The sequence below is a fragment of the Aricia agestis genome, chromosome 16 (genome assembly GCF_905147365.1).
Source record: "Aricia agestis chromosome 16, ilAriAges1.1, whole genome shotgun sequence".
Taxonomy (NCBI): Eukaryota; Metazoa; Arthropoda; class Insecta; order Lepidoptera; family Lycaenidae; genus Aricia; species Aricia agestis.
In genome coordinates, this window is record NC_056421.1 from 4019527 (window position 1) to 4033524 (window position 13998).

The 13998-nt window shown below is 32.6% G+C and overlaps 1 protein-coding gene across 2 annotated transcripts in view; it reads left to right on the plus strand.

Annotated features, from left to right (window-relative positions):
• LOC121734623 (inositol-trisphosphate 3-kinase B) overlaps nucleotides 1-13998 on the plus strand; it is a 68536-nt gene extending 54538 nt beyond the window's left edge. For both annotated transcript variants that reach the window (XM_042125214.1, XM_042125213.1), the window contains exons 2-6: nucleotides 8402-8581; nucleotides 11071-11143; nucleotides 11398-11525; nucleotides 12472-12723; nucleotides 13022-13998. In XM_042125214.1, the coding sequence (XP_041981148.1) occupies nucleotides 8402-8581; nucleotides 11071-11143; nucleotides 11398-11525; nucleotides 12472-12723; nucleotides 13022-13369 (981 nt within the window). In that variant the 3' untranslated portion in view covers nucleotides 13370-13998. The remainder of the gene's footprint in view (nucleotides 1-8401; nucleotides 8582-11070; nucleotides 11144-11397; nucleotides 11526-12471; nucleotides 12724-13021) is intronic.

Here is a 13998-nt window from a genome sequence, read left to right on the forward strand (position 1 = left end):
CTGGCTGATATAATTTATTTATAAATATTTAAAATAAAGATTTCAAAATTGGATTCTGACAATTTTAATCGCATGTGCCGAAACACTAACAACAATACGACCAAAGAGGAACACATCCAGCGAATATGTCATAGTTTTAAATGCGTATGTAACAATTTAACAACCCTGGCGACGATTATCGTCATAATACGTCAAATTTAAATTTTTTAACATCAGTTCTAAGTCGGCATACTCTATCATTCTGTCTACTCTGCGAATGGCACCCAAATAGTACTACTAACTGCCGTACTCAGTGACGAATAGTAATTACGATACAGTTAAAAAATTAAAATAAGATTTTGACATAAGCCCCGTACATTATCTGTCAAACTCTTTATTAAAATAATTGAAGTATGTATATTCTTTCACCTGTCACGAACTGTCAAACCATTTTCGAAAATACTTTTGATAGTCTGAGTCGCCCATTTTGGGCGCTTGACAGACGAGCTAATAATCATCATTAAACTTCAATGCCTCTGTCTCTCAGTGCGGCAGTTAAAGAGGTAAAGTCTGATTTTTTGTTAGTTTTTATTACTTTACGTCAAGTAACTGAATTTGTCTCTACATGCTACAAATTCAGTTACTTGACGTAAAATACATTGTTGCTAGTTGCTACCTTGCAGTGCGTCAGTCAATACATTATAAATCAAGAATTTCGTTACGTGCGTATTTAACAGTTAAATTTCTTACACAAAAACATTTTGCACGTGTTACATAACAAAAATTTTAACAAAAAAATATTCTAAAAAACTTTATCTCCTAATTTATATTAACTTTTTGTCATTTCATGTGTTCCAACTGAGATATGGTTATTGGTTAGCGGCGATCTGACATGTGCGTCATTGCGGTGTTAACCGACCAAAAAACGAGGTAAACTCACTTTTCCTCAATTTATAAACTAAGGGTTAGTGTCGTGTGAAGACAATTAACTACTTTATTTAAATAAGTTTTCAGAAAAAAGTCATTATTACCTACATTATTATATCAACTTCCTTTTAAGTTTGTTTGACTAGACTTTTTGAATTTAGATTTTTAATTAATTAACATAGGTCTACCATCTGATTGAATTATTATTTTAGGGCCTGTTTCACCACTTTCTGAAAAAGTGCCTTATAGGCTATTCACAACTTTTTTGACAGATTCTCCATACTTGATCTGTCAAGTTAATTGGTGGATAGCTTAATCTAGAAAAAAAAGTAAAGGACTCTTTCGTAGAACAATAATGCCATCTGAATTAACTTCTCTGATGGCGACTGGTTAACTGGCTGTAGCCTGTAGAGTACAATTAAGGCTTGCGGTCAGAACTGACAAGTTGATTTTATGTTGTGTTATGTATACCTATGAAATCTTTGATGAGAAACAGAAATATAGGCAGTGGAAAACCAATACTAACATTGACCTGCCTATGAATCAACTTTTCTAATCAATGCATATAAATAAAATTGGAGTGTCTGTTTGTAATATTGAAAGAGCCGTTTTTTACTACATGCATATGAATGTACATACGGTACATATTATACCAAAATATCACTTTTTACAATTTTTGTCTGTCTGTATATCTGTCTGTATGTTCCGGCTAATCTCTGAAACGGCTGGGGCAATTTTAACGGGACTTTTTTTGGCAGATAGCGGATGTAATGAGTAACTTAGGCTACCTTTTAACCGACTTTCAATAAAGGAGGAGGATATAATTTAAATTTTTATATTTGTTCATACATATTTTGTAATTTCAACTTTCTAGCTAGCGCGATGCTTGAGATATATCAGCCTGCAGACATAACTACTTTAATATTATAGCTGCGGACGAAGTCGCGGGCAACAGCTAGTGAGAAATAATTTTTTCACAGGTAAATAATATCAAATAATAATCAAGCTTAGCCGAAGGTTCACGACTGTCATAACGCGACCTAATACCATAGGCCGCCGATGACTATGAATTTCTCTGTCTGGTTGTAGGCAGAACGATGATGATTGTGTATCATAATAGACGGCGCCTTGTGAGCCAGCTGTAAACAAATCAGTTAGCACATATCGTGCTGTAGTGTGAAAAGTTCAAATACACGAATAATGCATCGTTTACAATCAACTATCAAACAATTTATTCAACCTAGAATTCTGACATTTTTCGTATTATTTTTTGCCTTTACAAATAATTTATTTTACGAAAAAAATTCAGTTTTAGTTCCAAGACAAATCCATACAATTATAGGCGTAGCCCGTCCTGTGGGGCCAATCGGAACATTTTCTTCAATAGATTTTACATGTTAACAGTTACAATTATAGAAGATAACAAACTGAAAATATTTATAACTAGAGTGTGTGTGACAAAATTTTATTATTTTTATTTACGATAATATTGTCTTTTAGAATTACAGTATGTTAAAAAAGAGTAGACGCTGAAAACAATTTTCCAAACATAGTCACGATCAAATGGTAGTTTTTGTGCCTTGTATTTTCAGAGAGAACGTTTGGAAACCTGAAATATGAACGCTCTGAGACATTTTTAATTTGTAATAATAAGGTTTTGTACTCTTAACGTGATTTAAAAGTTATGTTCAGCGTCTACTCTTTTTGACAAGCTACAATAATAGGAGTCTCCATGGAAATTTGAGGATATAGGTGTAGGATATTTTAATATTATGTGCGTAAATGAAATTTTCGGTTTTCCCATACTTACGTCAATGAAATTAAGTTAATGAGCTAATATATCATCAATATAATCATACTACATTATTATTGATAAATTTTTCGAGTTCCGGGAAAGTGCGTAATTATAAACTTATAATAATAATAATATTACGCTTCACGTTTTTCGTCGTATTTAAAGCATCTTCTAACGTCATTCATACCTAGCTTAAATAGTGTTTGTTATAATATTAACATGTGTTAATATTATAATAAACACTTCTTACAAATGTAGCAGCTTTTAATTTTTAATTGTTTGAAAATCCACAACTTCATTTCGCGTGAAAAGATAATTGTTATGACTTATGACGTATTGGAGGCCAATGCCACTATAGTGATATAATAGTTTAGTCTCCAAACTATTGGTTAAGAACCACTAATTTGACAGTGGTTCTTAACCGGTGGTCCGCGGACCGCTGGTGGTCCCTGGAGTCATTCCAAGTGGTCTGTGAAGCCATCCTAATAATATGTGAGAATTCAGAAGTTAGTAAAAAGTATGCAGTCACAAAAATTACATTTAATTAAAATCTGTAACTTTGAGATTTTTGCCAAATAAAAAAAATGAGTGCTAATTATAAAATTGTCCTTGTTTTCTTTATGAAACAACCCTTAATTTAGGTAAACTCTCTCATGACTTAATGGTTAAGAGCCATTTAGTGCGTTGAGGCCCCCATACATGTGGTCCGGTCGACCTAGTTAGATCAATCTGCTATCAGTCCGACAGGATTCGATCGGTCTCTCTCGATAATTATACCGAGTGTAACAAGACCAAGATATAACACTTTAGGGTGTCTATGTGTCCCTAACATACAAACAAACAAACAAATACACTTTATTGTGCACAAAACTTACAAAAATATTTAAATATAAACAAACATAGATGTCACTGTAAAAGTAGCAGCGCTGAAAGTTAAGTAACGTTATTAAATATACATGATATAGTATTTATGTATTATAGACATATTTATTGTATAGTATTTATTATTATTATTATTAGTTTTGTGTACTTATAATATAGATGTAGTATAATCTTGTTATTGTGCACGCTCTATCTGATGTCTTGTATCACATCTCTCTCCGTAGGGCTGCTGTAAGAAATTTCTTTAGAAATAAGCAGTACCTTTGTGTCGTCTTTCTATGTCAATTTTTATGTAAACAGTGTCTTGTGTGCAATAAATGTTTAAATAAATAAATAAATAAGTTACTCTTTCAGCGCTGCTACATTGACAGTGAACTCTATGTGAGGGACACATACATACACACCCCAAGTATTATCACTTAGTTGTGTTACACCCTGTATGGTGAATATGTAAAGTAACTGTTTTAATCTGGTTGGGTAAGGAAAATTCTCATATCATAATATTATGTTTATCAAATGACATGGTTTATGATCTGACTGCAGGTCATAAAATTGCGCATGGTTGACAACATCTGTGCAGAGGGTTGCCACGTCTCCGGATAAAGTCGGAAAGAGGTTTTTTGATTGCGTGTCCGGCCCAAAGTAGAGAATGTCTGTTACTGTAAAGCTTTGTATCCTAGTAATTTTTAGTGATTTTAAGTCTTATGCAACAGAAAGTACACGTAATGACAAACCTATGTACTTATAGACATGAGATATCAATATCAGGACGCTCTTTTATACAAATGTTCGACTAAACGGTCCCCTAGAGTCAAGTCAATAATATTGCACAATACGTGATAGTGCTCAATAAGATTGATCGTCTAGGGCCTATAGTCTAGACGATCAATTTTATTCTGCAATGTCACGTATTGTGCAATATTATTGACTGCCTAGGGTTAATATTGAACGCGCCCGTTCTAGGGACTCATAACTTGTTTGTTCGGCTACTATCCGGCTTTAATTAGGTTTAACGAAGTGACAACCCTACTTGTTATGCACGTTTGCACTTTACACGTGCGTTTTCCGCCCAATTTACATGCCACAAGTAACTTGTAGGTATTTGATTTATCGTCGACTAACTTAAAATTCCGGGGCTTGTGGATTTTGTGCGTCACAAACGTTCTTGACATACTATCAGCTGACCTACGGGTGTTTCTGTCTCTTTTTCACATACGGGCCGCGGGAAAGTGAGAAAGAGATGCCTATTGTCAGATGTGCTCAACAATTATACATTCAATGTATGTAAATTGTGCATATTTGGATCGTTATCTCGCTATTAAAAATATAATTACCATTATTCTATCTCCTGCAACATAAACCGCTTAATTGTTTGAGAAATATTAATAAATAATATTAATGAATGAAAAGAAAAAATTACACTTAATAAATAAGTATTGCAATTCTGAAATGTTTGATGGCGATAATTATTTTTGTATTTTTACTTTGTCTGGTGAGGGAAAAGTCCCGTATTATACTTATATTTCTTCCTTATGTCCCGTATTATATTAATGATAATAAACTTAAAACAACTAAGTGATACAATAATTCAAAATGAGAATAATTCTTGATTATAGGTAAATAATAATTATTCACAAATAAATTAATAATTTACAAACCGAACTTTAGCGTGAAGTAATTGAAATGAAATAATATTTGAAATGCCCGATGACGGACGAAAGAACCATTAAAAAAATTAGTATAATATATTCTCATCTTTTTAATTCCCAGAAGGAATATTCATCATCAACACCGGAAGGAAGCAGAAAAAAATTTGAAAATTATTCGCACGTTTTCGACTTTTGCCTTCCTCGATTCTGCTAATTCATATCGGCTGATACTTCTTAACGGAATTCCCAAATCGCAATATCTTATATCGCATGAGTTTGAACACGTATTACGTAGGTACTCTTACGTTATTAGTTATTACATCGTTACTTACTGAGTGTGGTTATGTTAAACGTCACGTAGTTCACTTAGATAAGAATAATTGGCAAATCGTATCGTTGTTGTTAAGGATCTTTTTTTTTTTTTTTTTTATGAAATAAGGGGGCAAACGAGCAAACGGGTCACCTGATGGAAAGCAACTTCCGTCGCCCATGGACACTCGCAGCATCAGAAGAGCTGCATGTGCGTTGCCGGCCTTTTAAGAGGGAATAGGGAATAGGTAGGGAAGGGAAGGAAATAGGGGAGGGTAGGAAAGGGAATAGGGTAGGGGATTGGGCCTCCGGTAAACTCACTCACTCGGCGAAACACAGCGCAAGCGCTGTTTCACGCCGGTTTTCTGTGAGAACGTGGTATTTATCCGGTCGAGCCGGCCCATTTGTGCCGAAGCATGGCTCTCCCACATACGTATGGATGGATCATGGATCGCAAGAATACTCGTCTAAAAATATGTAGGAAAACTTATTTTATGTTATAATCCAGTTGAACCTTTGATTTCTAATCCTAAACTCTAATTTAAAGTTTTGAACTCTAATTTTACATTTCAGTATGTGTGGTCAAAATTAAAGTTTATACTCTCTAGAATTTCTACCGTACCGCTAAATATTACAGCTATAACTTACAGGGCTTGTATACATTGTCATCAATTAATTCCTTTTAAATTATTATATTATTTAATTATATCTTTACCATATTATAATATTATATAGCAAATATTTATTGAACATTTGCACGTCTATCAACTAAGCTCTAGCACGAATTTATAGTAGAGTCCTATTTAGTGATTTAGTCTTATTAGTCAAAAACAATACTTATGAGAATAACATGCTTAGTTTCAAGTATAAGTCGACTTCGGTTCAAAAAATGCAATTACTTATGAAATCACGCGAATTCGCATTATACATACGATTTTATCCAGGATAACCAGCGATTCATAACTAATGACGTCACTGCGCCTGCGTCGATGCGGTCTCGCGTTACGACCATACATAATATTGTCTATGTATATTATATCAAACCACTCACACGTTCAGTCATTCCTCGACGTTTGAAGTGTTAACTCGCATGTGACAACCCTAGTGAATTTGGCGCCTGAAATAGATTTCAAATTTGGAATAATTACTTTTTTTGTGAAGTGTTATTGTGCATAAGGTTACAAATTACAATGTATACCGCCGACTTGTGTTACCGCATACAAGATTTTATGGATGTTGTGTACTGTGCTTACATTAAACACCCGAAAAAGGTAATTAAATGAAAATGTTGTTGCAATAATTATTTTTGTATGTTAAAGTCAGTTATTTGGGTATATGAAAAAAAAAGAAGAGTTTTTTTAATTTGTCTTATTGCATGTGTAATTTTTATATTCATGGTGTAAATAAAACATTGACAACAAATAAATAAAAAGGACTATTTTTTCTAGTAATAATAGGATATTTTGAATCTGGGAGCACGGGAGTGCCCCCGCCAAGATGAGCCAAGCGATATTAATGTTTAAATACTCTATATGCTTTTCGCACCTTATTGCTTCTTACTTCTTAGTTTTGCATCTAACACCTATCTGTTTTTGTCGCCACTGCTGATAGTAGTTTTTGTCTATTTTTCCTTATTTAATCGTTATTTATTGCTAATAAATTATTTTATGGTGGCAAGCTATATAGAGTTTAAAATCTTAAAACACACACAACGAAACAAAATGAAACCAAAACGGCCTGCAAACCTTGAAGAAAAGAGCGTATTCTCTCTAAAAGACCGACACTTGCAACTCTTCTGATATTGCTAGTGTCCATGGGCGACGGTAGTTGCTTTCCATTAGGTGACCCGTTTGCCTGTTTGCCCCTTTATTTTATAAAAAAAAAGGTGAAAGGCTTCTCTACGTGATTGAAAATCTAGGGGTTAATCATCAATTTTCAACCCCCTCGTCCTCTGAAACGTTACATTTACGAACTCATAATAAGGACAAGGGTTGAGCAAGCAATAACGTAATAAAAAACTTTTACTTTGTTGTTGCTAACTCTGTTTAGCCTAGATACAACCTCCTTTCGTCATGCATATTACGTATACAATGTCATAAGCTCTAATAGTTGTTCATTACTTACCGATTAATTAATGCAAAACTCTAGAAGGTTTTTTAAATAGGAGAAATCGACGAAACCATTACGATAACAATGGCACTTACGTTAGTTCAGCAAGGCTATGTAAAAATAAATATTGAAATGTCGTTAAATAATAATAATACAAACAGGGAAATAACATCGGCCGTCACAACATGTTATCAATATTAATTATTATTTATATACCTACGTCACTTGCAAGTTTGTTAAACCTTCGACAGATTGTCGGGATTAATAAGTGTCAAGGATGGCTATAATATTGTTAAAGACGACGCAAAACGCCTGTGGTCCTTTATTAGGGTTGTCACTTAAAATATTTGTAATGCTGAGGACTGATGCTCACTTGAAACCTAAGTTTTGACAGACTATAATTGCTATACAAAATATTTGTTCTCATGTTAGCAATAGGCTGTCTTAAGACTGTCGTAAATTAAATTATCGAGACCAAAGCATTTAGCATTTAGCAGCAAAAAGCATTCACAAAATCCTCATACTCACTTACAATCACCTTTTGAATTTTAAAAGATGAATAGATTCTTTGAAATCATAGAACTACTTGTTTCAGATCAAAAATACCTTATGATATCAGTGTCTCTGATAAATGAACTTTCAAAATTAGAAGAGAACAGAATATTATCCATGATTCCTCTTATCTTACCTTCTTATCATATGACTTCAATAACTAAGTTACTTATATTAACAGATTTTTTCTCTTTTCCAGCAATCAGAAAGATGGAGAAAGCTTCGGAACATCGTGCAATGGACTCCGTTCTTCCAGACGTATAAGAAGCAGCGGTACCCCTGGGTCCAGTTGGCTGGTCATCAAGGAAACTTCAAGTCAGGTCCAGAACAGGGCACGATACTGAAGAAACTCAGTCCACAAGAGGAGAAATGTTTTCAGGTTGGTTACTGGTTATTCTTTTATCACAAGGCAAGAGTGTATCAGTATTGGTTCTTGCATTACGTATTATGTTACGGTATTTATTTATCATTGCATCATCGTTGCTGCTATAGTTGTGATTTAAAAGGGTTCTCGCTTCTTATTGCATAATATTCTCGTAAGCGTAATATTTAGTTTTAACTATAACATCTATTATTACAACTGTTATGGTATTATCATTATTAAATGCATCATTGTTGTTACCCATATTACGTTGAAAAGAATAAGTTTTCCTGCTGGGCTAGCATGATGACTGGTTTCCAGTCTTCGTAGAGGAGAAATAACTATAGTTTCTTGGATAAAATATCCTGCTCCAAAGTAAATAAAGTCGTAGATTTCTTGTTTCGTGGGCATAGTGCCTGGGACACATATTCTTCAGTAGAAACACTTCCATTCGAAAAGTTATAAGTCTTATTCACAATATCTTTGTGGTTCATCCAAAAAGATATAATCCGTATTTGACTCATATCACATGTAACACAATATTCCATCTGTTTTGTCTTTTAGATGACTAATGGCTATAATGGAAATAAATATGGCGTCAAATATTTTAGGAATGCCATAAGGTTCGTCAACGCTTAACGAGTTCTGACTCACGATAGTAAATAATGCAAAAAATGTACTTACACCTTACAATGATCTCTAAGATTGTTACTCATTCACTTAAGCGAATGAATAAGTAGAATTTAATTTGTTACTAAAAAAGTAAATTAAAATTAAATTAAGAGTTCAAAAAAATCTAATCGTTCTCTAAAGTACTATAAATACAAAAGTTTTTTACATGATTATGAAAATAAATATAAGACTACCATTTAAGGAATTGATGCAGCTCTCTTCATTGAAATCATAAATTACGTTCATGGAAACGGTAGTCGGTATTTTACAGTAGATTACGGTTTTCCTGAAAGCTAACCGCAGGGGAACTTTAGTTAACTAGAAAATGACGTCAATAGCAAGGATTTACTCTAATGATCTACTTAATGACTCTCATAATTTAGATTTCCCTGATCGGTACAATTATTAACACATTAGAGTAACGTAGCTAGCAGTGCGTAGGTTCGCAAAGTAAATGATGAACCTTAAGATCCAAGGACATTAGTGATATAACTTAATATAGATATGCCTACGAAATATTGGATACAGTGAAAATAAGTCATTCAAATCATCTCAACTAAAAGGCAGAAAGACTTGCAATTTTACTGTCCAACATGGTATTAATAAGTTGCCTGAAAACTGAAACGTAAGAGTTACTACAAAATGCAAAACTAGAAGCAACATTTTTAGGAAAAATAATAAGCACAAGGTCCAACAATAATAAGATCATTAAAGGCGATTATAACGGATGCTGTTGTAACAGTTAACGCATATGAGGCGTTGGGATTTTACAACTAGTATGGATAGGTCAAAGTTGTTAGCGCGGGAATTTTTACTTGCAATAATATTTTACCTAGAACTTGTATCAATCAATATTATATTTAGTATAAATAATATCAATAGAGGTGATATAGCTATATAAAATTACGCACACAAACGTTTTTTTAACATAAATACTTAATTGAAAATTTACTTCAAAGTTCACACATAGTTTTACATTTTTAACAGTATGACACGTTTAATGAATCATCCTCGAATATTTTCTCTTTACATTTGTAATTTTACGTTCATACGCCCGACACAATTGCAATTATTATGATTGTAAATAAATGTGTGTTTTCGAAATGGGTGTGCTTTGACGTCAACGTGACGGGCACTTTCAGACCGTTATAGTTAAATGCGTCAACCGTTTGGATATCAATTGATTTTGGATCAACGACCGCTCGTTTTTCATCGACTATAATATTACGATTAGACATTGCCACTTTTAAGTTCGTGTCACATTAGTTACATTCTTCAAAAGTTTTATTTTGTACGCTGTATTTTCATCTTGTGATTTTTTAGAAAAAAATAATAATTCTTATTAATTTTTTGCATTGTATTACATTCTTCCTACTCTATTTATTCATAGACAACTCATAAAGATTCTAATTTATTATGCATTGAAAACAATGGTATGCAATCTTTCACAATGACGTTACTTAATATCGATAAACTTTGATGCAATATAATAATTCTATTATCTTTATTTTGTAATTATTATAATGACTTAATCATTTGTTCTACCTATCGATTATACCCTTATTAATTGTTTTGTTCCCTCGCTTTACTTTTTGACCTCACGACAAAAACAGTAAGGTGTTTGCGGTGTCTAAATTTCTGTCTATTTTATAGTAGCTCTTAATTCAAATTCAAATTCAAGCAGCTTAAGCAGATGAATCGATTATAATCTCTTTTCTGTCAAGGCTGACGTGTCTTGAGTATTTTAACTAATTCCTATTTTTGCTCATGGTGAATCAGTTTGTTTTTCATTATTTATTCAGCTATAACTAATTTCAGTATTTTGTCTATTTCAGTTGCTGATGAAGGATGTGCTAAGGCCGTTCGTACCTGAGTACAAGGGACAAGTCACTTGCGATGACGGAGAAAGTATCCTTTTTTCAATACAATATTATATTAAACATATACGAGTATTATATAATATTATGACTAGATAATAAATGACTGGTGATGTGACATAGAATGTCTTCTACTGTAAATTATTACTGATTAGTTCTTTATTGAATTATCTGTTTGAGGTTCATTTAAATTGCCTATCATTTTTCATCACAAACTAGTTTTGAATAACTGAAATGTAATACACACATTATTTGACAATAAATATCCTTAACCACCGAAATCAGCTTATTTACAATTACAAGATCTACTAAGTGACTTCGATTGCCCCTGTGTGATGGACTGCAAGATTGGAGTAAGAACGTACTTAGAAGAAGAATTAGCGAAAGCAAAAGAAAAGACTAAGTTAAGAAAAGTAAGTAGACTTGAATACACCTAACATATTTTTAAAACAAATTAATAACGCTAGTTAAGCAAACCTTTTATCTTTTTAATGGTTTAATATCAGCTTGGAGCAAACGTACTAAGTGTGATATAATTTCATTTTATTGACTTAATTGCATTAATAAATAAACATTTTAGAAACGGTCATTATTCGTCATCGCTATCATTATCATAATTAGTCTCATTATTTTCGTCATCATAATTAAATTCGTCATTAACATGATCCTTTACGCCATTTTGGTCATTTTCGTCATCACTAATATCATTACCAAAAACAAAACAAACGTTAATGCATTATTGTCTTACTCGTACTGTTTTACTACCCTTACGTCATTCACTATTTATCGAAGTTAGATCTTAAAACAATACCTAAGCAATACCTAAACAATACCTAAGCAATATAACACTGTAATAACTATTAACTAGGAATTAATTGAAAAATAAAATGTTTTACCATTCCTACATATCTTACGCATTATATAATGTAAATGAACTTTCAGATTATAATAATAGCTCATTATCAATCAAATGAAAACATTGTGCATTTATCTAAAAAGTAAAACAAAATTGATAAGAATTTAAAAATAGAAGTGGATGACTTTAATAATGATACTGATTGTGGTAAATAGCACACACGCCCTATGACCGGAGGGTTTTTCCAGTGGTATATTTTTATTAATAAGTTTTATAGGTATTCTATCCTCATAATTAGAATTTTAATCACTTTGCAAATAGTTTTACAAAACCGTTACGTATTGGTCAGATAAAATATGACACCATATTTTTAATATACCCTTTTTCCTTATACCAAAAAACATTTTACCTTATGCAGGCAGTCAAAACTATGAAACAAAGAATGTTAAAATTTTTTTGAAAACGTGCATAAAAATATTAAAGCAAAATTCTATTTATTTCAGGACATGTATGAGAAAATGATCCAGATAGACCCAAAAGCACCGACTGAAGAGGAGCACAGAAGTAAAGGTGTTACTAAGCCAAGGTACATGATATGGAGGGAGACCATTAGCTCCACATCAACCCTGGGTTTCAGAATAGACGGAGTTAAGAAGGCCGATGGCAGTAGTTCCAAAGACTTCAAAACCACCAAAACGAAAGAGCAGCTCCTCAAAGCTTTTAAGGAATTCACTAGCAACTTTTCTCATGCATTGGTAGGTATTTCTAACGCCCAAACTGATTTAATTGTTTTGGTATTTAAAACAAAATAATAATGATCGTTTATTTTTAGAAGTCTGTTGTGATTATTATTATTGTTAATTTTTTGATTACATTTCTTTTCTCAGTAATTACTTTACACTTATTTAATTAAATATTTTTATATCTTTTGGTTTTATAACTCAACCTTAAAGGATATTCAATTATTCAAAATGATTTTTAGCCTTAATGTCCCTTTATAATAATTACATTCAGGAAATTTCTAGAACTCTAATTTGTTTTTTTATATTACAGCCAGTGTACCTGGAAAGATTGAAGAGCATCAAAGCGACGCTTGCGGAATCACACTTCTTCAGAACACACGAACTCATAGGAAGTTCTTTGCTTTTCGTCCACGATAAGAAGAAAGCATCAATATGGATGATCGACTTCGCCAAAACAATTCCAGTACCAGACGGTATTAATATCGATCACAAATCCGCATGGAAGGTTGGCAATCACGAGGATGGCTACCTCATTGGACTTAATAATTTAATATCAATATTCGAGACTTTAGTTATAGACGATAATGGAAACATAGATCAATGTTATTCCAATCTAAGTATAGACAAAAATGTGAGGCGAGATAGCCTCGCGACTTGATCCGCATCAATAGATAGACGGGGTTGAATCTCCATAGTTTGTGATAGAATTGCAGTCGCAATGTTTTCTGACTACACAAGATGATGTACAAATGTATATAAATCTGACTATGTAAATATTGCTGTAAACCATGTAGATGATTAGATGTCGAATACTCATACTACAGTAGGTGAAAGCAAACTGAATATGACGCTTAATTTTGGATCTGTTGTGTGAATTAACCTGATTTGAACAAAATACTAACAAGTGGTCGGAAGACCTGAAGTGTATTAGATCTAGTTGTGTGGATAGGATGAGTCTTGTAGGATATGGATTTGTTTGTAGATTTTGTGAAAATTAAAGAAATTACATTTCTTTCGTTGTTACTTAATTTTAGTTGTAATTTATTTACAATGTGAGCTTAATACACTGACATTAATCTATTCATGAATATAGAATGACTGAATCTTGACGTAAGCCACGAAATGTATGCAGAAGTTAAATCCAGTTATGTATCATGCCTAGGTACTTTATAAATATTTATTGTTGTTAATGTAAGTACACTATATTAGTGTAAATCTAGTTTAATGTGTTTACCGGTAAGAGTTCATGAATCAGGCTTTTTGGAGGTACTAATTAAAACATATCAC